General features: G+C 49.1%; 13 protein-coding genes across 13 annotated transcripts; 4 read left to right on the top strand and 9 right to left on the bottom strand.

Annotated features, from left to right (window-relative positions):
- Positions 1–95: 95 nt before the first annotated feature.
- On the bottom strand, positions 96–2,214 carry FIESC28_07631 (uncharacterized protein; the record flags this gene model as incomplete). Its single annotated transcript, XM_031161771.1, has 5 exons — positions 96–716; positions 766–1,550; positions 1,599–1,762; positions 1,810–1,877; positions 1,927–2,214. 5 exons carry the CDS (start codon positions 2,212–2,214, stop codon positions 96–98), a joined length of 1,926 nt encoding a protein of 641 aa, XP_031014193.1.
- A 1,952-nt stretch (positions 2,215–4,166) lies between these two features.
- Positions 4,167–4,985, bottom strand: FIESC28_07630 (uncharacterized protein; the record flags this gene model as incomplete). The annotated part of the gene is made up of 1 exon (XM_031161770.1): positions 4,167–4,985. One exon carries the CDS (start codon positions 4,983–4,985, stop codon positions 4,167–4,169), a length of 819 nt encoding a protein of 272 aa, XP_031014192.1.
- A 769-nt stretch (positions 4,986–5,754) lies between these two features.
- Positions 5,755–7,044, bottom strand: FIESC28_07629 (uncharacterized protein; the record flags this gene model as incomplete). The annotated part of the gene is made up of 4 exons (XM_031161769.1): positions 5,755–6,096; positions 6,155–6,357; positions 6,415–6,700; positions 6,778–7,044. 4 exons carry the CDS (start codon positions 7,042–7,044, stop codon positions 5,755–5,757), a joined length of 1,098 nt encoding a protein of 365 aa, XP_031014191.1.
- Positions 7,045–8,226: 1,182 nt separating this feature from the next.
- On the top strand, positions 8,227–9,366 carry FIESC28_07628 (uncharacterized protein; the record flags this gene model as incomplete). Its single annotated transcript, XM_031161768.1, has 1 exon — positions 8,227–9,366. The coding sequence occupies one exon, from the start codon at positions 8,227–8,229 to the stop codon at positions 9,364–9,366; it is 1,140 nt and encodes a 379-aa protein (XP_031014190.1).
- A 561-nt stretch (positions 9,367–9,927) lies between these two features.
- On the bottom strand, positions 9,928–10,359 carry FIESC28_07627 (uncharacterized protein; the record flags this gene model as incomplete). The annotated part of the gene is made up of 4 exons (XM_031161767.1): positions 9,928–10,021; positions 10,086–10,168; positions 10,236–10,290; positions 10,349–10,359. The coding sequence occupies 4 exons, from the start codon at positions 10,357–10,359 to the stop codon at positions 9,928–9,930; spliced, it is 243 nt and encodes an 80-aa protein (XP_031014189.1).
- Positions 10,360–10,951: 592 nt separating this feature from the next.
- Positions 10,952–11,987, bottom strand: FIESC28_07626 (uncharacterized protein; the record flags this gene model as incomplete). The annotated part of the gene is made up of 3 exons (XM_031161766.1): positions 10,952–11,272; positions 11,324–11,679; positions 11,744–11,987. 3 exons carry the CDS (start codon positions 11,985–11,987, stop codon positions 10,952–10,954), a joined length of 921 nt encoding a protein of 306 aa, XP_031014188.1.
- A 612-nt stretch (positions 11,988–12,599) lies between these two features.
- On the bottom strand, positions 12,600–15,560 carry FIESC28_07625 (uncharacterized protein; the record flags this gene model as incomplete). Its single annotated transcript, XM_031161765.1, has 1 exon — positions 12,600–15,560. The coding sequence occupies one exon, from the start codon at positions 15,558–15,560 to the stop codon at positions 12,600–12,602; it is 2,961 nt and encodes a 986-aa protein (XP_031014187.1).
- Positions 15,561–17,553: 1,993 nt separating this feature from the next.
- FIESC28_07624 (uncharacterized protein) lies at positions 17,554–18,407 on the top strand (the record flags this gene model as incomplete). Its single annotated transcript, XM_031161764.1, has 5 exons — positions 17,554–17,614; positions 17,689–17,708; positions 17,775–17,862; positions 17,927–18,144; positions 18,207–18,407. The coding sequence occupies 5 exons, from the start codon at positions 17,554–17,556 to the stop codon at positions 18,405–18,407; spliced, it is 588 nt and encodes a 195-aa protein (XP_031014186.1).
- Positions 18,408–18,650: 243 nt separating this feature from the next.
- On the bottom strand, positions 18,651–19,846 carry FIESC28_07623 (uncharacterized protein; the record flags this gene model as incomplete). Its single annotated transcript, XM_031161763.1, has 3 exons — positions 18,651–19,278; positions 19,328–19,604; positions 19,654–19,846. 3 exons carry the CDS (start codon positions 19,844–19,846, stop codon positions 18,651–18,653), a joined length of 1,098 nt encoding a protein of 365 aa, XP_031014185.1.
- A 460-nt stretch (positions 19,847–20,306) lies between these two features.
- On the top strand, positions 20,307–21,222 carry FIESC28_07622 (uncharacterized protein; the record flags this gene model as incomplete). The annotated part of the gene is made up of 2 exons (XM_031161762.1): positions 20,307–20,597; positions 20,650–21,222. 2 exons carry the CDS (start codon positions 20,307–20,309, stop codon positions 21,220–21,222), a joined length of 864 nt encoding a protein of 287 aa, XP_031014184.1.
- A 143-nt stretch (positions 21,223–21,365) lies between these two features.
- On the bottom strand, positions 21,366–21,928 carry FIESC28_07621 (uncharacterized protein; the record flags this gene model as incomplete). The annotated part of the gene is made up of 3 exons (XM_031161761.1): positions 21,366–21,693; positions 21,750–21,872; positions 21,921–21,928. The coding sequence occupies 3 exons, from the start codon at positions 21,926–21,928 to the stop codon at positions 21,366–21,368; spliced, it is 459 nt and encodes a 152-aa protein (XP_031014183.1).
- A 640-nt stretch (positions 21,929–22,568) lies between these two features.
- On the top strand, positions 22,569–23,157 carry FIESC28_07620 (uncharacterized protein; the record flags this gene model as incomplete). Its single annotated transcript, XM_031161760.1, has 3 exons — positions 22,569–22,795; positions 22,850–22,977; positions 23,036–23,157. 3 exons carry the CDS (start codon positions 22,569–22,571, stop codon positions 23,155–23,157), a joined length of 477 nt encoding a protein of 158 aa, XP_031014182.1.
- Positions 23,158–23,840: 683 nt separating this feature from the next.
- FIESC28_07619 (uncharacterized protein) lies at positions 23,841–25,685 on the bottom strand (the record flags this gene model as incomplete). The annotated part of the gene is made up of 3 exons (XM_031161759.1): positions 23,841–24,463; positions 24,514–24,846; positions 24,896–25,685. 3 exons carry the CDS (start codon positions 25,683–25,685, stop codon positions 23,841–23,843), a joined length of 1,746 nt encoding a protein of 581 aa, XP_031014181.1.
- Between the last annotated feature and the right edge of the window lie 218 nt (positions 25,686–25,903).

The raw sequence follows: 25,903 nt of genomic DNA, 5'->3' as shown, positions 1-25,903 counted from the left end.
GAACCTGAGGACAATCTAGCCAAGTCCCGTATACAAACTCGTAAATGCTGCTACATTGTGCTGGTAAACAAACATTGCACACACAGGAACCTTGATCATACAGCTGTATTTGCCCCCCTTTGAAGTCTCCAACTGCGCGTCTCAAGAATCTCTCTCTGTCTCATACTCGTAGCTCTCGGCAATCCTCCGTTGTATTCATCCTTCGTAGTGGAAGAAACAGTCTCAAGCTCAGCCAAGTCCTCTCTCGTGCGCGGCTTCTCATCCCTCCTCGCAGAAAGATAAAAGAAGTCCCAAAGGAAGCTACGCTCCAGCTGTCGAGGCTTGCCATCAGCGGTCCAGTATCTCTCCTCGCTGAGCTCCTGGGACAAGTGTCTTCGGAAGTAACGGTCCTGGTTAACCCACCAGGCCCGCCATAAGACGAGGATCATTATGGTCAGGGGCACGGCAGTGGCCCAGTAGTACCAAAAATTTTCACCGAAGCGCTTGACTTTCACCCCTTGGATCGTGACTCCTGCAGCATCATCGATGGCATCGTCTTCTGCCTCTGGACCAAGCCAGTCGAACATTGACATGCCGAAGAGGGTACCTAGAAACTCTCCGGGGAGAAAGATGGCGGTTATGACGGCTAAAGCTTTCATGGAGGAACTGTCACGGGAGGATGATACGGCCATTCGAGCGTTGAGGATGTTGTCTTCCTGAGCCATCTTACTGTAGATCTGTGGTATGTAAGCATATGCCGTTCAGTAGGGAGGTCGCGATACTTACCATGTCGATTTGGGCACGGCATCTAGCCTCTGACATACGTCTATCAGTCTCAAGACCCATGCAGAGTCTAAGCAGACCATCGAGGTACTGGCGAATTTCATGCCAATGAGGGCCCAGGGAGTCGCCATCCGTGATCTCTTCAGGGAGCTGAAGTTTAGGAAGATCTCGAGGTGGCAGAACAGGACTGACTGGAGGAAATCCACCTGATGGGTCCAAGTAATTAGGACTTAACATGCTAAGATCCTGACTAAAGCACAAGCTGTTCCCCATTCGTTCATTGAGTTCATCACCAGCTAGAATCAAGACCTTGATAGCTCTTTCCATCCATCGAATAGTATCAAGAAGCTTGATAGTATCTTTGAGAACCTCGTGCGCCCTCTTCATTAGCTTTGTCATAGTCGACGGGCCCCATGTAATTCTCTCGCCATCCTTTCCATTACTAAAGGTTCGGCTCAGACGTCTCCCGAACTCTGCTGCATCGAAACCCGCAATGTTGCTAACATCGTATTCCAGATGAGCTACGTTGGAGTTGTTCTCGCTGACAGCTTCCTCGCACCGCAAGAACTGTACTTGGAGTAACACGACAGGCATGATGAGAGGGTGTGCCCAATGGGTTCTGCATGACTCGAGACGGTGGTCGTACTCGTCGAGATCGTCCATGTTGTGACGTCTTGGCTCCCAAGATTGTCGGACCAGGATGGTTGCAGAGCGATCACGAACATCGTATGTCATGGAGAGGAAGTCGCAGGGCGTCTTTGGCATTTCTGAGAAAGCGAGAATAATGCCTATGTATTTGTTAGAAGTTGATTATTATTGGCTATAAGTAGACCTACTCAGCTGAGACCTATCTTTGGACCAGAATCTAGATTCTGTTGTAGTACGGGTTGAGTATTGCAGAGTGGCAGGGTGAAGGTTCATGGCGGCAAGATCGTCAACTGTCATGCTGAGAATCTCGCGGTTGCCATCGTAGATGCCTGTCTTGCGTTTGAAACAGATGCTGTATCCAGTCAGATAAGTAGGTATACGGTGACAAAGAGAACTTACACTCTGCGAATTCGACCTTCCATGCCAGCTGATGGTGCTTCATCGTCATCTGGCTTTCGAAAAGTACCCTTTCAACTAGTTAGTCAACGTCTTTTGTAGCTGCTGATAAATACTGACTTCACGATCAAGCATATGTCCTTGGCGGAATGCTAGATCAAAGATTGTAGTTCCCGGGGTATCATCGCGGGTAAAATGGTGAGTGATATGTTCATCATGATGTCCCCAAGCATGATTCAAACTCTCAGGTGCAGGTTCAGGCGCAGGCTCAGAACCATCTCGTTTATAAACGACATATTCATCATACTCAATGTTTGACGGAGTGTCATTCCCCGTGATAAGAACTTGCTTGGAACAGACCTTCTGGTCATAGTTGAAGAGATCTAAACCGTGGTGTACAAACCCCATTAGGGCGGTTGTGCTCCACCGCCCGAGACGGACAGCGTAGTCTTGCGGGACTTGAGAAGAGCGGCGACCCTCTTGAACGGGGTCGAGAACTCGTTATTCATGAGAGTCTTTTGACTAGAAGGATTGGAAGTTAAGGTAGGACTATAGTGTCGGTGGGGGGGGGATACGGTATAAGCGAGCGGTAGGTCACTCCTTTTTCTACAGCTGTATGCAATCAAGTGCCATTGATCGTCCAGCGGCGGGTCAAGCTTATTTATGTACGTGAATGATCCTCTGAAGCTGACTGCCAAGAGTTTGTCTAGCCGGGGGGGCTGGTTCATTACGAGCCCGACATCTTGATACCGCTGTTAGGCCACGCACAAAGAGCGTCACGAGGTGTTGACAGACAAGGTTAATATTCCTTCCACGACTCTAGAATGTCTCATGTTCTTCCATCACGGCTTCAAGATCCGTCCAACGGCGAATGAGACGGGACTCCGGGACCTGGGAAGTGGATCCGGCCGGAACGGGGAATCGGAGGATATCGGTCGGTGGTGGCTGAGTTAGATTAGATCCGGGGAAAAGAGAAAAGGACAGTGACATGATGTACATCAATTGGACAGTTATAAGCGAACTGCCATTCTGGGTTTATCTCGGGCGTAAATATGGGTTCTCAACTGAGGCGCAGGTTTTGGTAGAGTGACATTGGCCTTGATATCCATGAACCAACAGACATCACGAGACTTGTTTCTCGCAGAGATGACCAGAAATGGTAAGAGTTGTGATGTAATTTACAGATTATTGCTGCCCAATTTTCAGATTAATTTGATATATTGATAACAACTGTTAGTCACCAAAAGAAGTCTCTGATAAGTCATGTTAGACAAGTAAATGGGATATAGAATCAAATGTTTCCGTTTATTCATTAGACTCGTGTCCATTCTAGCCTATAAGGGTATATCCAAAATCCATCAACCGGGTATTATCTCGACTCGTATCTTCGTATCTATGATGTGCATGAACCACTCGCCCAAGAAGAATCTCCCATCTCAGACTCCTCAGTCTCATCCTCTTCACTAATGACTCCGAGACCAGGATCCAATTCAAAAGCAGATTCAGCTTGACTCTCTTCCATCTTCTTTTTCTCTTCGATTTTCTTCTACTCTTCAATATTTGCCTTCTTCTCCTCGATCCTCCTAAGAGTCTCTTTCACATCCTCAATGCTCCTCCTAGCTTTGCCCAATTTGTTTCCCATCGCGATACATCTGTTGCACTTTTTCTGCAATCTTCGTGATGTAGGCACGTGAGGGTTTTTTACCAAGCAATCTTGGTCGCTCTCCTTGGCGATAAAGGCTTCGCTGGTCGGGCACTTCTTTACACATAAACCCCAGCGCTCGTGGGCGCAGGTGAAAACGACACGGCCGTATAAACACATAGTGACGGTGTAGAGATATAGATGTTGATGGGGTCGATACTGATAATGCTCGTGGGTAGAGGTTTCTTCTGTATCGATATTTGTTGTGGATGAGGGCGGAGTCTATAGATCGGTCGAGCATCTTGTCGTTTTTATATCATTATCTGAACAAGCAAAATAACTAACAAGACAGTGAAGAAGTGTTCTTTTGTTGGTGTTCACAGACTATTAATGTTCTTGGGGCTATGTTCTTTATGTACAATCAGATCCATTGACAGTCAACAAACCTTGTTCTCTTGTACAGGGCGCAACCAGACACAAGATGGGAGGCATTTTCTTTGTTTACATGGGATCTCATTTCACTATTAATGGATTCTTGCACTAGCCACGTCGTTGGCGTGAACAGCGTGCAACATCGCAAGGTTCATCCGTGCCCGAATTCATGCATTTCGTCCATTATTCAATATCGACATTCATGTCAATTAAATTAGAAGCAAACAAGAAAATTCTCTCTCCAAGACTAGAATGTTCCTCAGAAGCAAGAAATCTTTCAGCACTGTTATGCCTGCCCATCCAACAATCCGCTGTCCAATACTTCCCGAAAGTTCCTCGCCCATTTCACTTTACCATCCCCTTCACTCTTCTCACCAACGTGAGGAACATTAACTCTTATCCTCTTCAGTGTTTTCATCAATGTTGATTCTTCATCATCCGATATCACAACTCCCCCTGTGAGCAAACACTCCATATCCGTCGTCGAGTCCCCAAAGTAAATCACTTTTCCGTCCTTCTCTTTCATAAGATGCTTCAAAGCTTCCTTCTTCTCTCGCGCATTCGTCATACGTCCACTAAAGAACTCGGGGCCTGTAATGGTTCCGTCCAGAGCTGGTTCATTCGCAACAACATCAAGAGTGTGTGGGGATAGAGCGCCTCGAATAAAAGCACGGGACCAGTTGACCGATATAACGCTCACGCTCCAATTCCTTTCAGCTGCAAGGTTCATGACGTCTTTGAACCCATCTCTGATCTCTATCCTCCCAGCGGTAACGGCGTCGGCTCCAGCTTGTGATAGCGTCTCAGCATCCAAGCCTGTAAAGATGCGTGACTCGGCAATGCGCTGTAATGATGCCTCCTCCACGTCTTTCATTCCCGACAAAAAGTGAAACTCTTGATCCACGCATGTCCGCGTATCCTCTGGTGACGGATGATTCTCTTTGTAGTGTCTGTAATCGGCAACATAGGCTTGAACCACTTGGTCCCATGAAGCCTGAAGATCGTGGCCATTCCTATTCCGCTGTATCTCGATAGCCGAGCGGGCCAGCTCCCCAATTGTGTCTTCCTGGGTAATCGTTCCGTCAAAGTCGAATACTAGATGCATCTTGTAACAGGAAGAATAATGAAGGCAGTCTTGAGGCGAGGTTGTTGTCATAAGCGAAGTTGCTGGGATGATCAACAAGTGGAGAAGAGCTATAAGCATAAGCATTTGAGCCAAGATCTTGGAAGGTAGCTTCCCGCTCAGAACCAGCAGCTGACTCAATATTCAAATGGCGTTTTATAGAGCGCCTGTGGTTATTCTAGAGTCTACTAAGGTTAAGTTAACTTGGTTATTGCGGGGAAGTTCATTACGTAGTTGTTCTTGTAAAGAGTGAGAGTGAGTGGATCACAATGACCAGGAAATCGTAGTAGTAGCTCGGCCAAGCTTCCTACTTACATACCTACCTAGTAAAGGCCGGGTATAAACAACGATAGATAGGTAGTCAGGTGGGTCAAAGAAAAAAAGCGAGACTTAGTTAAGGGTATCGTAAAAGTTAGGATAGTTTAACCTAAGCTTAGTGCCTAAGCAAGTCTAAGTTATTTTGTCAATAGGCTTCTGTGTCCTGGTTATTTTTTGGACCGCCTGATAGTCGTCTACTGAGACAAGTCAACAAGTTCTAACAAAAACATTTCATTCGCTAAGTTGACTACTTCTTGTAATCTCTGGTGCTAAAGGGTATCATGCTCTAAAAACCCTATCCTTTGTTTGAATTCTTCCTTCCAACGTAGCATTATACGACAGCTATGCTGTAATCAAATCTTCCTGTGATGATGAAATTCTACCTCTTACTGTTATTTGTTGCTCGTAGGACGTGCCAGAATCACGATCGTCCCTAAGAGACTGGTAGCACATCTTCCATCTCTTCGTCGTCGTCGTCATCGTCCATGGGTTCGGCGGCAGCCTCTTGGGCCTCTGCGCCGCCCTTGTCGCGGTAAGCGTCGCTCAAACAGTAGTGGTTGGCGAACCGACCACTCTTGTTGAGGACGGCAATCTTCTCAAGCACTTGCCGCAAGTACTGGTCGGGCTGCTGGAGCTTTTGTCGAAGTGCCTTCATAGACCAATATTGATACTGGCGGAAACACTCGAAAATAAGATCCAGAAGCTGGTTCTCTGGGATACGGGCGGCCTTGAAAACCTCGCCCTTCTTTGGCTTGGCTGTAGCTGCAGCATTTTTCTAGCAGGTTGGTCAGTATTGCTTGGATTGTAACACACATAAAAACAACCAAACTTACGACAAAGCTGCCACCCCAGTTGGCTGCGCTGACACTTCCGGGGTTGACAATGGTTGAAGCTGCGTTTCGACTGATAATTTGAAGCTTGGACTTGTTTGCCTCAGCATCGAGAATCTTCTGCTGAAGCAGTCGCTCTTCTTCCCTAATATCACGAGGTTCCACGCGAACATCATAATGTATCTTACCAAAGATCTTCGTCTTTTCTGATGTGACGAATTAGCCACCCATCCTTTAGTCGCAAACCATACAGTTGTACTTACTGGGAACAGCCTTTCGATAGTAGGGTTGATATCGGCTCCTGCGGTCGTACGTCGGTCGATCTGGCCCGTTGCCGTTGTTGGCTTGCTTCTGCCTTAGCAGCGAGGCAGGGATACCAGCGTTAGCAGCCTCTTGTCGCGCCTTGCTCCGTGCCTTGAAACCGGGCAAATCTTCTTCGCTGAAGATGAAGTGGTTGCTGACATTGGGTTCTAGGACTTCGAGGTCGTATTCGCGAGGCAGCACTTGGTGTTCGGGGCAGTTGTTGGAGAGAAGCATGCGAAGCTTGGTCTATCCTTATGTCAATATGATGCCATCATCATGCCTTGCCTTGCTTCGCTTATGCAGGCGCAGGATAGAATACGCACATCCGAGCTGCCGTCTGGCTTTTGTTCGGTCCATGTTCGCAGAGTGCCAATCTGAATCTCATCGTCGTCGCCCAGTCGCTCGGTGAGCTTGTACCAAGCTTCCCACATGTATCGAGGAACGCGCGCTAGGTAGAGCGTCTCGGAAGTGGGAGCATTCTTGTCGTAAAATTCGAGGTCGCCAGCATCTTCGTATAGATCCTCTTCCTCTGCTGGGGTTTCGGGGTCGGGTTTGATATAAGGATCTTGCTTGATGAATGGTTCGGACATGATGTTGGTTGATGTGGATGGCAGGTTTGTAGGAGAAAGTGACGGCGCGCGCAGTGTCGTAAATATGGATGGAGTTACAGGCTGCAGGAGCTAAGATGTACCAAAGCGGGTCTCCTTCTTTATTCTCGACCTCGACTACCTACGGGTAGAACTATAAGGTAAGGTAATTACTAGAGTAATTTGATTTGGAAACCTATAGTCAGGAAAATAAAAGCAACCGACTAAGATTAATTAGAAGGACTTTAGAATTTGGACTATGTAATGCTCAGTTACCTTGTGTTGAAGCAAGTTAAGTTTGTATTATTTCAGATATAGGGTAGCATCTCTTCTCTCAAGAACAAAGAAAGCCTGGAAACAAGGGTGCACGGGCGTTAAGTCATGTCTTTCAGTGTTTGTTATTTCCAGCTACCAGAATAACTCCCGTCTACTGTCTTTGTAGCGGACACCTAGATGACTGGAAACAAAATACTGCCACACCTTGACACGCCTTAAAGGCTCCATTTTCTTTTTTGACTTGAACCTTATACAGATATCTTACTTGAGCCTGATCAATATTACACACCTAAATAACGCAGTTTTCTAATATCAACACAATAAGCTACTAACCGTAAATTTAACAAAATAAACTCTCTCGATAGAATCACAAGACTTGCAAAATGACTCCCCTGAACCTTCATTTTTGCAGGCTATATAAAGGCTCCATCTTCTTCGTTTTCTTTGTGTCATCTTTCTGTAGATCCCCTTTCTTTTTTAGACCAAAGTCGTTTTGCGCTTGAACCAATAAGGTAAAGACCCATGCTCCCCAAGCTGCATCCCAAACCAAAAAGAGGTCTCACCTATCACATCCCCGACAACTACGTCGTGGCTCAGCCTCTTTAACAACTTCCCTTTGACTTCTGACAACCCTGGGCTCTCTTTAACTCAACATTCTATTTTTTGCAATGTCGCGGTAACACTGATTCACAAGCGGTAGCTATTGCGCTAGCTTATATATACGGCTACCCCCTTTTCCACTATTTTGATATAAGCCAACCTGCCCCGTTGTCACATAGTCGACAGCTCCGATTTCGCCCTTACTTCCACGACAGACCTTCCAACATATAATTCATAATACCACCAGTAGACCGAGCGAATACTTGAACAAAAATCCCTGAACCTAATCTTTTACACATACACGTCAATATGCCAGCCAAGTCTCTCCTGGAGATTGCCACAGCGGCATGCATCAAGAACATTCGCGAACTCGACAGCGTCGGCGACTATCTCCTCTACAAAACCATCCGTCCTCTGCTTCTCAAAATCGATAATCCCAAACAACTACGTACTATCGAGATTAACTCCCCGCAAATCCAAGGCGAGACGGGCGAGATATGGCTCAAGATAATCAAGCACGAATTCCCAATGGAATTCAAGCAGAAGGCATACAAGCCCCCAAACGCGACGAAATGGTACCGCGTCTACGAAAAGTACAAATCAGACCATCAGAAAGCCCTCGATGAAAGTGAGGCTAAGCTCAAGAGCGCCTTTATGGGGATCAAGAAGGATAGAGAGAAGACCATCACCAAGATTGTTGACGACAGGAGGCTGCTCCCGCAGGGAGGGAGAGTCGGACCAAAGAAACCTTGGGGATTCGGAGCGCGAGACCCCAATGGCAGCACACTGGCGTTTACAAGGGGTAGTCGCACAAAGACAAACAACGGCGCAAGCGTAATGCGCAAGGTGCGAAGGGAGACAAAGGAAATTGCCAGCATCCATGGCTCATTGTCGAGACCGACCCAGTCATCCAATGCTATCTCAAAGATTCGAAAGGCACCTCCCGCTATGGTCAATGACTACCAGAGAGCGTCTCAACCAGCGATCCGGCCGCCTCCACCAAAACCAACACCTTCTGAGGTAGTTGAAGCTCACGAGGAACGAGCGCAATACATCACAGACTCAGACTCGGATGGTGGCGGTGGAGACGATTTGTTTGATGACGATCCATCACCTCCTCGACAGACATCTGCTCGCCCTTCATCATCTACTCTCAAGCGGCCATCACCTAGTCCAAGTAAGCCGGTGGCCAAGGCCAAGCGAGGTCTGCTATCCAATAGTTATAAGGGCCCCAAGCCTCAAGCCGCTGCAGCACCTTCACAACCTCGATCTTCGCGGCCAGTCAAGGAGGAAAGAAGATCTCCTATCCCTGAGCGGGAAGTTTTGTCCCCTTCACCTGAGGCTGGCCCATCCTCTTCGCCCCCACCAGCTGCTCGACTGCCTCCTGCTGTCAACCCACGCAAGCGTAAGGGTACTGATATCTTCATGAAGCCCAAAAGAAGAGCCTAAGGCCCCCTGGGACAGTTTTTTGTTTTGTTTTTTTACTATTGCATCTTCGGGTGGTACATCGGAGCGTTTTCATCGAGCAGGAGGCTATTTGTCCCTACTGCATGGCGTACGAGTTATAACGGGTGATTTTGGGAAATGGTACAACACTGCAAATGGGACTAGGAAATACGGTCCATCAATTTGAATTAGACTGGGTATAAAATGGGATGGCTCAAAATGGATTTATCTTTGCTCGTGACTTGTACGACAGCAACAACAGCACCGCCAGCGAAAAGAACTACAAGGCATCGGCAAACATTATAGAATTTGATAACTCTTTGATTGTTTTATGGTATCCTCATCGTGTGTTTGTGTCTTCTAAGTAGTGCTCAATCCCAGCAACAGCCTTCTGCGCATCCTCAGTGTACAGCTGACTCGACATCATGATCCTTTCGGTTCAACAGCTGTTGTATACTGCGCGTGTTGTGTATCCTTCGTGTATATGATCCTGGAACCTGTATCGAGCTCCCTGGGTTGGGAATAAAGTCTACTCCGATAGTTCGAATTGTCATTCGATACTATTTATGCTAGCCATCGTCCACCTCTAAGGGCGAGGACGAGATGCAGAGTGTCTCCAGCGACGAGGTTGTATTCGGAGGCGGTCTTGTCGTCGGTCCTAAGCAAAACAAGTTAGTAACTGGTGCATCCTTGACACGGGCGCGTTGTTAAATGCGACGTACATTTGCTTGCCGCCGTGAATGAGTCGTTGCTGAACAGGCGGGATACCCTCCTTCTCCTCGACCTTCTCCTTGATTTGGGAGACCTACAAGCAGTCAGTATAAGCTCAATATCTCTTCTGCTCCAAATGGAAAGCGTCTATCCAATATTACCTTGTAGTCTGACTCGATGTCGAGCTCGATCTCCTTGCCAGTCAATGTTCGGACCCTGTTGAATCGCAAAGTTAGCTGCGTTTGTACATGACGTCGAAGTTTCGGTGACGTACTTGATCAACATATTTGCGGTTGCGTTAAGGCGTTCGGTTCTGGTGTTATCGCGTGTCCTTTTTTGGAGTTTGTGAAGTAAAAAGAAGGCAAGTCGTGAAGCTTCCGAGTATGCGAGGCTAATGAGAAAGTCAAATGCTGGACGCTGTTGGGCTGACTGAGCCCGGGATCGATGGTGGGGTTGTAGGTTAACATTCACGGAAGGAGGGGCGACCCTGGTACTGAATGGCGGTTGCCTCGCTAGAACCATTCACCTGCCTGCTATTGATGAATCCGATGCTTAAACACGATTCTAACAAGGACTTGTTCAGGCTACCAACTTATAAAGCAAACAAGACAAAACTTAATACAATGTCGTGTCTTTTTCTTATGTACCCAGGTACCTACTGTAGTTAGTTGTGTTCGCATAGATACATGCTCCATCTTCATTATAGATTCACAAGCTGATCGTTTCAATCAATATTGTTTGCAGCAGAGCAGAATAGGCAGTTTTCTTTCACTACCTCATTATTCATAATAATACAACCATTTCGGTAGGTAGACATACAGTGGAGAGTTACATTAAACCCCATAAACACACCTCTTCATCTCTCACCTGATCATCCTTAGTTCTTCTCACCGGTTTCGAAAACATTAAGACCCAGACCCTCAGAGTCGAGCATCAGCCTGTTCTTGGCGCCAGCCTCCTGGAGCTGAGAAGCGATCAATCGAGCGTTCTCGATCTTCTTGAGCTCAAGGTAGGCCTTGTTCTTCTTGATAGCCTCACCAATCAGCTCAGCAGAGCGAGCCTCACCCTGTGCCCTGACAACCATGGCCTGCTTCTCTTGTCGTGCCTTGTCGACGACGAAGGCTGCTCGCTGGGCCTCTTGCTGGGCAACCTGCTTGGCCTCAACGGCGGCTGTGAACTCGGGAGAGAAGGCAAGGTGCTATAGCATGTTAGTTCAATGCACATATTAACTCGCAAGATTTGTACATACAGTTAGGGAGACATCATCGAGAAGAATGTTGAATCGGGCAGCTCGGCGAGAAAGGTTCTCTCGCACCAGTCTAGCGACGTTCTCACGCTGTGTAATGAGCTGACTGGCATTGAACTGGGCAACAACGCTCTTGAGAACCTCGTTGACGATAGAGGGCAGCACACGCTCGTCGTAATCGGTGCCTAGTGTTCGGTAGATTTGGGGAAGAGCATCGATCTGAGGGCGGGAAAGCACACGACAGGTGATGTTAACCATCTGCAAATCCTTGGTACCAGTCAAGGACGCAACGTTGCGCGGCTTCGCTCGGACATCGTACACGATCGGGGTCTCAAACCAAGGGATGTTGATGTGTGTTCCTATAAGTTTCCCAAGTCAGCCTCTAGGCCGGATCCGAATCGTCCGAGATATTGGTCCTCGTACCTTCGTTGTAGATTTCCTTGCTCACACCAGTTAATCTCTGGTACTTGATGGCTCGGTGACCACCATCAACGTTGAAAAGCGAGTTTGACAGGAACAGAGCACCACCAGCAAGCAAAAGACCACCAGCGAGAGCGCCACCGGCTGCTCGAGGCATCTGAGGGCCACCTCCTCCAACACCACCACGAGCCTGCTGCATCTGTCGGAGACGGCGCATGGCCTCCTCTTGCCAGTTGTTGTTCGACATTGTGAAGCTTGCGTTTTCGGAGCGAGTGTGGACGAATCGAACCGAAGTGGGATGTCGACGTGGGTGGTGATGCTTTTTTCCTAGGCGTCCGTGTAGTCGTCAATGATGGTGATGGGATGGGTCATGGAGCTGCGATTGAAGCTGTCGGGTGTGGGTCCCCTCTTTTTGCCCGCCCGCCCGACCTTTCCCGTTTAAGAAGCAGCATTCGTCCAATTGCCTCTTGCCTTTACACCAAGACATGAGATAATCGTGTTACTCAGTCACAGTCACATTCACTCTTCCAAAACATGCACCATAGGTAATTGAATAAATATTTCATACAAAGGAAATGTTTGTCCCGTCAAGGGGCATTCAGAACACCATGTTCTGCACTATATGGTATCTGTACGTACACAACATGGACAAACCCCATTCGCCAAACACATGCAACCAACCTAACCTGATACCCATTATACGTGAAATCGGCATCCACGCATCCCGTCATCCCTTCATACTTAATTCCTATATACCTTTTCATATATATCCATATTTCAAAAGCAAAATTCATCTATGTATTGCAAATATTTCGAGCGCGTATTGACAAAGGAAAATGAATACTTTATATGTCACAGATTACTCGCGGAGAGCAATCTTGATTGTCTCAGTGCCAGCCTTGGGCTTCTGAGCATAACCACTGAGCATTCGGAAGCCGGCCTTGCAGTTTCGGCCTTCCTCGAATACAGCGGCGACACCGTCCAGACACTTGCCAGCCTCTTCCATGGCAATTCCAGTAGTGGTGGTGTCGGCCAGTCGCAGCTCGCCAGCAACCTTCTCCATCTCACAGCGAAGGAGCCATCGCTCCCAGTTCCAGCCGCCAGCGATGCTGCAAGCGCTCGCGATATCGTCACTGCTTCCCATAACCATGGCGTCCATCTGACAGGTCTTGACGTCCTGTCCATCAGGGCTGTCCTTCATGGGAGGAGTTGGAGGCTTGTACATGCTTCGCCTGGCACCCATGGGAAGACACATCCAGATACGGCGGGTGTCTTGGAAGCCGGCACGAGCCAGACGGCTAAGCCAGAGCTTGGTGGGGTTGGGGTCATAGCCCAGAGTCTTAAGGGCAAAGCCAAACTCAACACTCTTGGCCAATCCGACGGGACCAGCGTTGATGATGTCTGAGTCAAGAAGAGAGAAGTCGAGGTAGCCACCAGGCTTGAGGACACGCATGCACTCCTTAAGGCAAGTGTCCCACTCATCTTCGCCGTTCTCACCAAAAAGCTTGAGGATGCTGTGAAGCTCTCGGGCAGAAATGAGATCGAACTGGTTGTCCGCAAAGGGAAGACGAGAGAACTTCTCAACGGCAACTTGACGGTGGTTGGGAGGACCGCGGACGTTGCAGTTGGAAAGTTGACGAATAGACTTGGTGGTGACGGTGTAAACCTTGGTGTTGGGGAACTGGAGCGCGCAGTGCCACGCCCAGTCGCAGGTAGTCTGTCCACCAAGATCAAGAACTCTGGCGCGCTCACGGACAATACCGCTCTTGTTGGGAGCAGCGCGGGACAGACGAGCAAGTCTCTTGGTCACGGGAGCAGAGATCAGACGGCCACCGTTAAGCATCTTCATGGCGGCAACGTGCCAGGCAGCAACGGTCATCTGGTTCATGGCCTCAACCTCCTTCTCATGTCGGAGCTTCTCAGGGTCGTCGATGATGTTGTCATCTCCACGAGCAACGTTGGCGCTGAGTCGCTTCTTGGCGGACTGTGGAACGACACTGAGCTGATACTTGCCGAGAAGCTGGTTGCGGTGAGAGTCACGGAGAGAAACACGCTGAGCCTGAATAGCTTCAAAACGAGCAAGCTGGTGAACAAAGACATCTTGGCGCTGGATGCGGACGATGTAGTCTTGGAATGCTCGGTAGTAGGCAGACTCGCGGCGGATGAGCATGGATGGCAGGCGCTTGGGGTGGTCGGATGTCGAGACAAGGTTGGAAAAACGAACACTCTTCTTGAGGGGAGCAATAGACTGCTCATGCTGAGCCTTCAGGGGAGGGAGCTCGTTCTGAACCATGGAAGTTCCGATTTCCTCCTCGGCCTCCTCAGTAATAGTGTTGAGACCACCATCGTCCTCAGAAGTGTCATCCTGGACACCGCGAAGGTAAGATCGCTGAGCCGAGAGCCAGAGCTCAGTACGGTCAAAGTGGGAGAGGGCCTCCTTCTGTTGCTTGCGAGCATAGTCGGGGTCGTAATCGACGACAATCTCGGTAGGAGCATCCTCGACCTGAGGAGAAACAGGAGCATCGGCGGATTCGACAGTGGAAGGAGCGGTTTTGTGCTCAAACACGGGGCGAGCAGTGGGCATATCATCAGAGAAATCATCCTCCTCCTTAAGCTCAACCACCTGTTCAACGATGGGCTCCGTGGGAGCGGGTGTAAACCTGACATTGCGATAAAAGTCCTCGACGATATCCTTTCGCTTGGGAACAGGAGGAGCAGAAGCATCCGCGTTCCAGGGGCATCGGTAAAACTGCTCGGCGGTGGTCGACGTAGGTGGGGGCATATCCTCAGGAGACTTGGAGGGCATGTGCCATGTGTTGCGGGTTCGTGGAGACAGGCCAGAGAAGAAGCCTCCTGGAGAGGGAATGTCGAGCTTGGTCAAGTCGGCGAGAGACTGGCGGTTGGTGTTGGGAGAGAAAGCCCTGTTGATAGCAGACTGCGGGTGGAAGGTGGTGATGAGTCGCAGTGGTTGTTGTCGCATCTCAACTGCTGGCTGTGTTGGCTGTTGCTCAGGAACCTCGATAACCTGGGATGGCTGTTCATGAAGGTTCTCGCCGCTTGCAAGAGCATGAAGAGTAGCCAGAGCACCAGGCTGGAGTTGAACGCCGGCCCAAGCATCATCTGTGGCTGATTCCTCGTTACCAATGATGGGTGTGGGTGGAGCACTCATGGCCGCGAGTTGCTCAGATGTCAAGCTACCATCTAAGGAGGGAGGTGCTGACATTGTTGGTGTTTGGGCAGCATGTTGTTCGTGCATAAACTCCATCTGAGCAGGTGACATAGTAAGTTTCACGGAAGGAGTCAGAGGAACTGGAGAAGTCAGTGACTTCTTCATGTTGTCCACAGCAGACCACGTCTCGACAGAGTTGTCGCGTGTTGCTGGGATGACAAGCGGAGTGGGCTGCCTTGTCGGGGCCTGCCTCGACTTAGCAGACGCCTTTCTCCTGAGCATGTCTTCCTCATCATCTGTTACATCGTAGAGGTCCTCAAACTCGGTGGCCTCGGTAGCAACACTCTGGCGGTTCCAGGGGTTACTGGAAGTTGTAGGTGAAGTGTCAGTAGCCGAGTCAGCTGAGGGTGACGATGGTAGAACTGGGGCGGAGAGGTAGTGAATTCCTCTTGGTGTCGGAAAATGATCGCTCATCGGTGTCAACCAAGCCTCGATCTTGAGTTGAGTATTGCCAGTTCGTCTTAGCCTGCGACCTCCATTCTGGGCCATACCATCGTCGCTATCCTCCTCGATTATAGGATTAAGTCTCCCCCTGTGCTTCCGAGCCAGCGAAGAGTCCAGGGGGTAGTATCGGTTTTGTGTATCGGCCATATTGCGTTTTTATATCAGCTATTCCCGATATCTGACTATGGCCCGAGGGCTCGACGCAATAAACAGGCTGATTAAATTAGTCGTGGTAGTTGGGGACTGGTGACGGCCTGCGTCGATATTAAGTGGTGTAAAACGACAGGATGCCTCGATCAACGAAGCTCTATGCGGATCTGCGAAGTGACACAGCACGGAAGGCTGAAGATGGTAAGAAGAGAATGTAGAACAAGAGGCCAGGCTTCTGGCCGGGGGATTATCATAGTCTTAAAGCCCGAAGGCTAGACTAGTCTTGTCCAGGATCATCAAGACTCGCTGGAGCGGCTATCCGAAGAGTGGGCTCAGAACGAGTCGAGGTTGGGCGGCACATACTGCACTTGCAGTAGCACCTCGTCCACCGTACCGTAGCTCAGGTGGGCCGATGCATCGACAGACATCCATTGACATGGTATGTGGCGCATGCGGGGGCACTAAGAGCGCCAATATGGTGTTGAAGAAGCTGACTGGCACATAAGGCTGCGAAAGCAATGTGAAGTCTGTGTTGGCGGTAGACAAGACGAGGAAGAGGTTGCATCAAGGTGGCATCGATTCCTGGTCTCTAAGTCGGTTGACCCCCACTAGCGAGCAACTAATTAGCTCAAAGAACCAATAAGATGAAAGATCGTGGATTTCTATTTTTGGTTGACAGCGGTTGACAGGGGTAGAACTTGTTGCGCGCGCGAAAGCTGTGATGACGGTAACGAGCGTGAGAGACCATTGGTCGACTGACGGCCCTATAGAGCCAATAAGCGAAAACATTTGTTTCTCGGGCGGCTAACTGCCTCTTGGCCAATTCTGTACATCGTCGAATGCGGTATCGTTTTTGTGATAGCACTGCCTGAACGCATGAAGACAGAGACCATGAGGTCGCTCAATTGAGACAAGTCATGCAACAGAGCCGGCCCAAAGGGGAGGTTTCCGAACCTTCTAAATGTCGTATATCCAAGCGTATGCTAGACCTCACTACTTCACTGGTCGTTAATTCTTCATGCTGAAATGGTCCCGGCCGCTTTAAGAGACCATGGTTTGATCGATCAAACGTTGGAAGATGTGGAAGGCGCCGAGGACGATTCAAGGTTGCCCGATATTGGTAATCCGAGCCCAAGCATCAAGCATTGCAATGGCCACGATTATCGGTGAGAAGTGTGACGTAGTTCATTGTGGATTAACGTGAGTCGTGAATGGGGAGGTTGACGATGCTCGATTAAAGCCACGAGGCCTTGTCTCTAGTCCAGGGTCTAGAAGAAGAAACAATTAACCCGTCAGGTTGCAAGCGCGCACATCATTCCAATGTAACCCAAGATAGCGTCACTAATCTGTCGTTGGTCATTTTCGTCACGTCGTCTTGCATAGGCAAATCTCCAGATGCTGCAGAACCTGGAGAATAAGCGCGGGTAAACTCCAGGACTGTTCTCAGGTAAGTTTTCGGAGAATAAAAGAATCCCAGTCTGAGTCTAGATTTTGGCTCGTTATCGACACATATCTTCAGTTGATGAGGGTGGATGTGAAAACAGTATTAACGACCAGATACAGGCCATAGAGGATTGGACTTTTTGTTCGTTGCTGTAATATCTAATCTGGCTATATCAACTCATAAAAAGAATCGAAAAAATCGCTATTGTTTAAGGGGTACTCGAATGATGATGTAGATGAACAAATGTCGTATTTTCGTTCAAGTCTAGGGTGACCACAAAATTGTTAGTGCAACCTGCCTCAGGCTTGAAGCTCCGTCATGTCCCCACTGATGGTCCCGGCCTTGCCTCTAAGGTTACGATTTGGAGGACAAGGCTCAAGCCCAGCACCTAGACTTAGGTGCAGTGCCCCTCCATGAAATTTACCCCGCCATAGATTCGCATCCCCGATTGTCGACAGAGTAACGCGTATCTTCATATCAAACGAATTTTTGACTACAATTCCTTTTCAATAGCGTTCAAACAATACCCCAGAGCTTCTAATCTCCATGGCCGACGTGGAACAGCCCGAGGGCGAGCCTCAGAGCCGTCGTGTCACCTACTGCGGTGGTAAGTTATCTATCATTATGAAGCTCTGATATAAAAACGAGAATCAAAACATATCTAACCGCGTCTACGCACAGTCTGCACTCTACCCCCAGAGGTAACGACCTACCTTTTACGAGACCCCCTTGAGAGAACCATTCCAACTGAATAATTGTCCAAGTAGTACTGCGAGTATGGCGGAACAGCTAAGAAATGCCGGGAGTGGCTCGAGAAGAACGAACCAGAGCTGTACAGCCGTATCTGGTCACCAGGTATGCAATCACAAATAATTTTGAATGAGTTAGAACATGCGATAACAACCAACGCTACCTATAGAGGCCCTTGAAGCTGCTACAGCATCGCTATCTGTCGAAGCCCAGAAACGAGCCGAGAAGGATGCCCAGAAGAAGACAGCAAAGGCGGAGGCTGCCGAAGCTAAGCATGCCGACATGCTGGCCAAGAGCACGGTCACTATCAAGCGCATCGAGCGAAACAAGAAGAAGTTTGTCACCGCCGTGATAGGACTGGAGGCGTTTGACCTGGAGCTCAAGAAGGTGAGTTTACTACTTCACTCTCTTTCGAGGCTGGAGAACGACAGTACTTAACATCACCACAGGTCGCCAAGGATCTTGGCAAGAAGTTTGCTACTGGAGCTTCAGTCACAAAGCTTCCCGGTGGCGGAGACGAGATTGTTGTGCAGGGTGATGTCAGCATTGAGCTGGAGGAGTTTCTACTCGAGAAGTACAAGCAGATACCTAAGGACCACATCGAACTTGTCGAGGACAAGAAGAAGAAGAAGGCCGCTCCGGCGCCATAGAGTGTATAGGGATATATACCATAAGTCATTCCGTATTAAAAAAATGGCACAGGGGAGTTTGTTCATGAAACCTTGCGCTTTTCTTTTCTAGGCTTATGCAGTTTCAAAACAACATCGTAAAATAACCTGGAGCTTGCTTTCCTATGCATAACGACTCGCCTATGTCCTTAAACGCCATATCATGTACCAAGATAAAAATGACCAATACACCAATCAAGTCTCATTGCTTCATCACGGAGCATGCTATGCCCGTTTCCGCAAAACTCGTCCTGTACCTGTGCTCGCGGTAGAAGTGTTGGCCTTTGCCGCTGTTGTCTTGCGTACTCCACCTGTTGCAGCCCCCTTACGCGAAGCTGTGGCCCCCTTCTTTGCTGGGGCTCCCTTAGCCGCAGAGGCCTTTCTTATCACTGTTCCGTTGCTGGTCTCGCTCGATTCACTGTTGGCGATTGATCTACGTCCTGTTCGCGTGGCTGGTCGCGAGACAGGGGGTCGAGAGGTGCTATTCGCTAGCACTTTCTTGTTTTTCGCCACAGCAGCGCTGTTGGAATTTGTGCTAATAGCTGAGGATGTGGTGACCTTACGTGCAACGCCGCCTCGTGAGGCCTTTGCCTTTTCCACCATGCTTGTGAGCATATTCGCAGCCGCAGCAGAGCGAGATTGTGAGGGGTTCTTCAATGGAGAGGCGGGTCGTGCAATGCCGGATTTGATAGGGGATACTGGTCGATTCGCCATTCGCGAGTTTGACGAAGTTGGTGACAAAACTTGCGCAGGTCGCATAAGAGACACGTCTCCATTTGGTATCCCTCTGACCTTCTTCTTCGCATTTTCGTTATGCTCAATTTCGTTCTCCTTATCTCCCGAGATAGCATCACTGTAGTTTGTTAGCCCATGAAATCGACAAGACAAGGGGAATCATGTACCTCATGCGTTTTGTACGCGCCGAAGACTTGAAGTTGTGCGCGCTGGGTTGGGAGTGTTTGACTGGGCTTGTAATTCGTGCTGTTGTGGGAGGCTTCCTTGTGACTGCTGATCGTGCAGCTCGCTGCTTTTCTTGTTCCATGTACTTTTGCAGCAAGTCTCCCATCTTGACGTTTCTCATTGACATGGGAATTCTGTTGAGTCGCATTTCGATACGTGAGCGCACTGTTGTGGCCATGTAGTTATATTGAGCCCTTAGTCGTCGAGCGCGTTCAGTGACTGAAGCATGGTTAGTCGCGTGTCATTCTACCTATTCAATGTTTCATACTCTCAAGCTGCATGTTGTCGATCATGGCTTGCTTTTGCTGCATCGTGATGGTACCGGGTGTTCGTTTCTTGATGGGACTTCGTGGGTGCGCCGTAGGGCTTCCAGAACGTAGAGGGACTGCTTCGGCCATGGCGTTCTTGGAAGGGGATGAAGATCCCACTGAAGATCTTGTTCTTGGTCGTGTAGGAGCCATTTTTTGTGTATGTGTGTATGTATTTGGGCGTTGTTTATTTAGTGACAATAATCAAAAAGTGCGGAATGTCTGGAGTTGCAATTGATTGTCTACCCCAGGCGCGTTGGTTTAGAGGTGGAGCTGCGGGAAGTAAACAAAGTGTGTGGGTCACAGGATTAGGTAATACGTCTTAGCTTCCCTGACGCAAGCATTTGGTAGCGGCTACACAGAAGGTAGAGCTACTTCGGTGTTGCACCCATGTTCCCGCAGCAACAAAGTAGCTCTACCTTGGACCTCTACAGCTGCACTCCGCCAGGCTGAACTGCCTTACGACACTGGGAGCTTCAATCGCTTCTAGCCTTCTCACCTCCAACTGAAGCTCAACATCAACACCTGAACACTTTCTACGCATCTCTTCTCCTCACATCTCCACAGCTGCAAACGAAACCAGATTTAATTGCAGAACACAACAACGCTCAACATGGTTCTCGAGGCGGTAATGGTTGTCGTTGACAACAGCGAAAGCAGCAGAAATGGCGACTACCAACCAACCCGATTCGATTCGCAAGTAGATGCCGTCAACATCACTTTCCAGTCTATCACACAAGGAAACCCCGAATCATCTGTTGGATTGATGAGCATGGGAGGCAAGGGACCTGAGGTGTTGGTGACTCTCACCACGGAGCAGGGCAAGATCCTCGAGGGTCTGCACCGAACGAAGAAGAAGATTGGAGGCTCTTCTCATTTGAAGACGGGCATTCAGGTGGCTACTGTAAGTCGCATACACTGTTGATGAGCCCACACAAGTCCTGACCTTTTCTTAGCTCGCCTTGAAGCATCGCCAGAACCGATCCCAGCGTCAACGAATAATAGTCTTCGTCTGTTCTCCCGTCGAAGAATCAGAGAAGGAGCTCACCACACTCGCCAAGAAGATGAAGAAGGCCAACATCTCGGTCGACTTTGTTCTGTTCGGCGACCTCGACGACGACAGCACCAAGAACAAGCTGCAATTGTTCATCGATACGGTCAAGACGAACGAGGGCTGTCACTTGGTAGTCATTCCTGCTAGCAGCAAGCTGCTTAGCGACCAACTCGTCTCGTCCCCCATTCTTCTGGGTGAAAACGCTGGCGGATCTAGCGGAGCTGGAGGTGCAGGTGGTGGTAACGATGAGTTCGAGTTCGGTTTCGACCCCGCAATGGAGCCCGAGCTTGCTCTTGCTCTGCGCATGAGTATGGAGGAGGAAAAGGCCCGACAGGAAAAGGCGGCTCGCGAAGAGGAAGAGGCAGCTAAGAAGGCTTCTCTAGGCGACGTCAAGGAGGAGGACGAGGGCCGCGGATCAAGCAGCAAGGACCAAGATAAGGACAAGAAGGGTGACGATAAGATGGACATCTCATAATAGATTACGGTCCCGCTTTGAACATCATAGCAACTGTACAATAGACACAGGGCAGGGCAGGGTTTAGATGACGAAGATTAAAGCCATTACGATACATGCAAATGTCCCCCGATACTCCGTGAATCTATGGGCCACCCACCCATCTATCGATTATTTATCTCCCTAATGTATGATAGTAGTTTCCTGTCAAAGATGTCGCAGCGAACAGGCATCTCAAGTGAATAGAAAGGGTTCTTCATGACATAGTCTGAGTAGAGATCGTAGATCTTGCGGATGGTGACATCCACGTTTGCTTGTGTTGTGTCGGTGAAGAGGAGGAACTTAACGCCTGTCAAGGTGTTGAAGCACTGCATGCGGAAGTTTTCTGTCTCGAGAACCTCTAGGCCTGATGATGGCTCTGGTCTGTTGCCCGGTAGTGTTGCGCCCGGTAAGTTCTTTACTGGATTGAGACGTGAGGTGATTGCATGAACACTGGGTATTGGCGTGAGCTTTGGCACATCTGTGTAGAGGAAGGTGAAGGCACATACCCGTGAAAGGTTCCAGCAAGGACTAGATAGTCATTTGTGCTGATTTGTTGGAGGCCTTCGTGGAAGTTTTTGTTGTAGACTAAACCACCAGCCTTGTTGATGATGATGAGAGCAAAGATAGTCCTAGTATGTGATTAATGGAGTGCCCCCTGGGATCTCGGTAATAAACACTCGTACATGATGCCTTGTCTGTTTTATATATCATGAGTGTTCTGGTGTTGTTGTTTGTATGCCCCTGAGCCTCATTCGTCATTTATATCCATATGAAAAGGGACCAGAACAAGGGTGAGAGGGATGAGGGTGAGATGAGCCTGTGAGTATATAGTTAGCATCTTTGTTTTATACAGGAATCAGATACACACAAGATCGAGCGGTTAATTATATGCGTTGATATGGATCGGTGGATTATAAAGCTGTGAAGCTAAATCTTGTCGGTTCTCTAGGGCGGAGTATCAATGAGGGTTGACAGATTGACAATGGAAGACAGAGCTGCGCCCAGAGGCTGGAAGAGACCGCCACGCGACTCTATCACCGAAACCAAACAGCGGACAGCCACTGGAAGGTCAGGTTTCATCTTCCTCAGGGAGGTACCTGGCCTAAAGTAGACCGAAGCCCCACTAATTAAGCTGGGGTACGTACTGAACATTACCTGCCTCTGATCTCTCAGGTCGACTCTTCCACTTTCAATATCCATCGCATTCTATAACAAAGACTCGTTCGCATACCGACTATCTTCACAACCCGCGCATCAATTAAGATATACGAACCGCACGCGAATACATCTCGACTCTCATATCTAGCGCAATCTTCACATCTACAATGGAGGATCAACAAACACCAGCCATTCCCCAACCGCCTAAGAAGGTTAGCCACCCTCGAACCTCGCGACCCAAGCCTGCTGCTCCTGGAAACGAAGAGGCTTCTGCAGTCCTCAACCTTGGCGAGTTCCAAGATGTCGATACTCTCACGCTATCCGAAGCTGCCCTGGTTCTCAACGCCCTTCACGCCAAGCGAAAGAACGACCGCCGAAATGTCAACAACACCGAGTAAATGATACTTGTGGCTCTTGGATCGTGAACAGAGAGACTGACTATGGATAGAATGTTGAACTCGACTCTTACCTACCTGGATAACTTTGCGCGATTCACGCAGAAGGAGAACGTAGAAGCTGTCGAGCGTCTTCTGAGCGCACACAAGAACCTTGCCAAGTTTGAGCGCGCACAGTTGGGTAAGGCAGCTAGGAAGAGCTTGATAAACTTTCCGAAAAACTGACACCTGATTTCTAGGGTCCCTATGCTGCGAAGGAGCCGACGAAGCGAAGACACTCATCCCATCACTGGCCGACAAGATCTCAGACCAGGACCTCCAGGATCTTCTTGACGAGATTTCCAAGCTCCAGACCAGGTGAAGCGCTTGCTACAACTGCAAGGCGAGACTCGATTCAGACTTAACACCAACCGGACGGCGTCCTTTTGCAGATTGGTTTCTTTTCGTGGTGGTTGATGCGTGCATATTTATCCAAGCTCGAAGAATGAAAAAAGAAAAATTGGGAAACGAAAGTCGCAACTTTAGGGATGGCGACACATTTACTCTTGCATTTGAGGCGCATAGCGGGAAAAAGGGGACACCGCATATTGTATTCTGGAAACGCACGATGACCCTAGTCCATGCATGTTTTAAAGTATGGCAGTCAATGTGTATTGTTCCTTGTTGGACGGGCTAGGGGCACTTCGTGGTTCTTGTACTACTGATACTTTTATGACAAAATACTAATAATTAGATTTGCTTCTTGGTGAGTAGAAATAAGTTGACCGACCATCCGCTGTTTATATCGCAGGATTCATGTTCTAAGAGTATATAACAACAGCCAGTGCATGGTGCACAAAGAATACAATAGCCATATAGATTCAGGCTGATATTCTACAGGCTCGGACAGATTATATCAGTGGAAAATGAGCGTCATATACAGACCTCTCAGTGATCCAACTAAAACAAGATGTTGCTGAGTTCAACTTCAGGGACACTCAGTTGGAACTCGGTGATAGATGGGAAAACGAGAGATTGCTAAACTTGACTAATTACAAACTGCCCTCAAACCACAACAGTATCAATCGACTTGATGAAGTCAGTCGCATAGCGATCCTGCTGAGCAACATGTCTTGAGAACGCATCTCCAGTCTTGATCACAAACTCGGGAATCTGCACATTACCCTTCTTCCACACATAACCATTTCCACCATCAGCAGCCCTCTCAAACCCACGCAGAGCCTTGGGCTTGTAGTTGGGCACCTTGCTCATGCGGTACTTGACACACGGATGGATCATCTCGTACGTCTCGCCCAGCTCTCGACCCTTGTTGTCTTTGGTATAGTTACCAGGCGCTCTGTCGACTGATCCACCAGCGACCATGGCACCTGTGAAGCTATCGACGATGGGACCAGTTGCCCAGCCGCTGACAGTCTCTTCTGGGATCTTGCGCACATCTGCTTTCCTGATACCTGTGCGATCCAGGGAGGCTGCGATGCGACTTGTCAGTAGACCACCGCCGAAATCCTTCTCCTCGCCGTTCTGGATATCGGTTAGGAGAGGCTTGAGGAGGTTGTAGCGGTCTTGGACTGCTGATTTGCCCAGGTCGCCCAAGCTGCCATCTTGAACGAATTGCAGGTATGGAGCGACCTGCTCGCACATCCAGGCGAACGAGATAAGCGCAATTTCTATCTCGGTCAGCACATACTTGAGAGCCAAAGCTGACTGGTAAACTCACGTTCGAAATCACTCTTCTTGTCAGTAAGAAGATCGTCATTTCCACCACCAATGTTGATATGCACACCAGGAAACCAGACCTGGAGAAGCTCAGACTTGTTGTCGCGCAACTGTTCATGCATCTCGCCGTCAACGACGGCACCCCAGGCTTCTTGCAGCTCTTTCTTGCTGGAACTGGGATTGCAGTGCACCTTTTCCCAGTTGGACCAGAGCTGCTCTAGATCCTTTTCAGGCTCTGGCGACTGGTCTTTGCTGGTTGGGAAGTGCCAAAGACTGGGCGAGAAGGGAGCTCGATGTTCATCAAGAGCCAGTGCGTGGTATGCATGTTGAATATCTGTGTAAAGTCAGTATTGGGAACCAATGCTTGTTGTTTGAGGACTCACAAGGGCTGAGGTGAATGTTGTGGAAGCCGGGCTCGGAGATACCAACAGCCTTTTCGAGGAACTTCAAGTTGAAGCGAGTCCAGGGCAAATCTGGAATACCCAGACTACCAACTGTGTCAAAGACACCCACGACCTTGACAAACCTCGAAGATTCAGGCGCATCATGATGAGGAGGGCTATCCCACTCAGAGGGAATTCCAGATCCTCCGTTGGCCTGCTTCTTAGAATGCACTCCGTTAACCCACTCCAGATAAGCCTGTGACTTGCGGAAGTGCAAACCGTCAGGATTCTGCTGGTACAGGGCGTACAGGTCTGGGAAATCCTGAAGGTCTTGGGGACAGACAATGCCAATGTCAGTGACGAGGCCGGCTACCGCACGAGCAGTGTACGCTCCACGTGAGAAGCCAAAGCAGAAGATCTCATCGCCAAGGTTGTAGTTAAGAACAATGAAGTTGTAAGCTTCAATGACATTACCTACAAACCCAATGCCTGTGCCTCCCTGTCGGTTGGCTTCTGCTTGGCCTAGATCTCCGGTGCCAATGCCGGCATCGTAGTAAACTATCTGCTGCCAGACCTTTCCGTCCTTATCCTTGCCGCTGCGAGCAATGGAACGGGCAAGTCTTGTCACGTTGGACGGGATGTTCTTGAGGCCTGATACAGAAGACTGCCAAGTGCCGTCACAGCAGATGACGATTCGCTTGGGAGCGGCATGGGCATCTTCTGCTGCTTCATGATGAGAGCCGTCATTCAGAGGAATGAAGGCTTTGGAGTTATGAGGATGAGATGGCATTTGAATAAGTGATGTTTGACAAGATATAGAGGGAGTCCTTGAACTGGGAGTTGATCACGGTCGATTGATTTTCTCTTCTGGGCTCTTTATATCCTTCTCATGACGGTGATTTGGAGGGCACAGCCTGGTTTCTTTCAAGTTCCCGTCTCTTTCCTCCCTGCAATACCAGGACTCAGCTGAAGCCACAATGCTGCCGTGTCTTGGTCGGCAGTCCCGAA

The sequence above is a fragment of the Fusarium coffeatum genome (assembly GCF_003316985.1).
Source record: "Fusarium coffeatum strain FIESC_28 chromosome Unknown BRIP53273_contig_171, whole genome shotgun sequence".
In the NCBI taxonomy this organism is placed as follows: Eukaryota; Fungi; Ascomycota; class Sordariomycetes; order Hypocreales; family Nectriaceae; genus Fusarium; species Fusarium coffeatum.
This window is presented reverse-complemented; position numbering and strand designations above follow the sequence as displayed.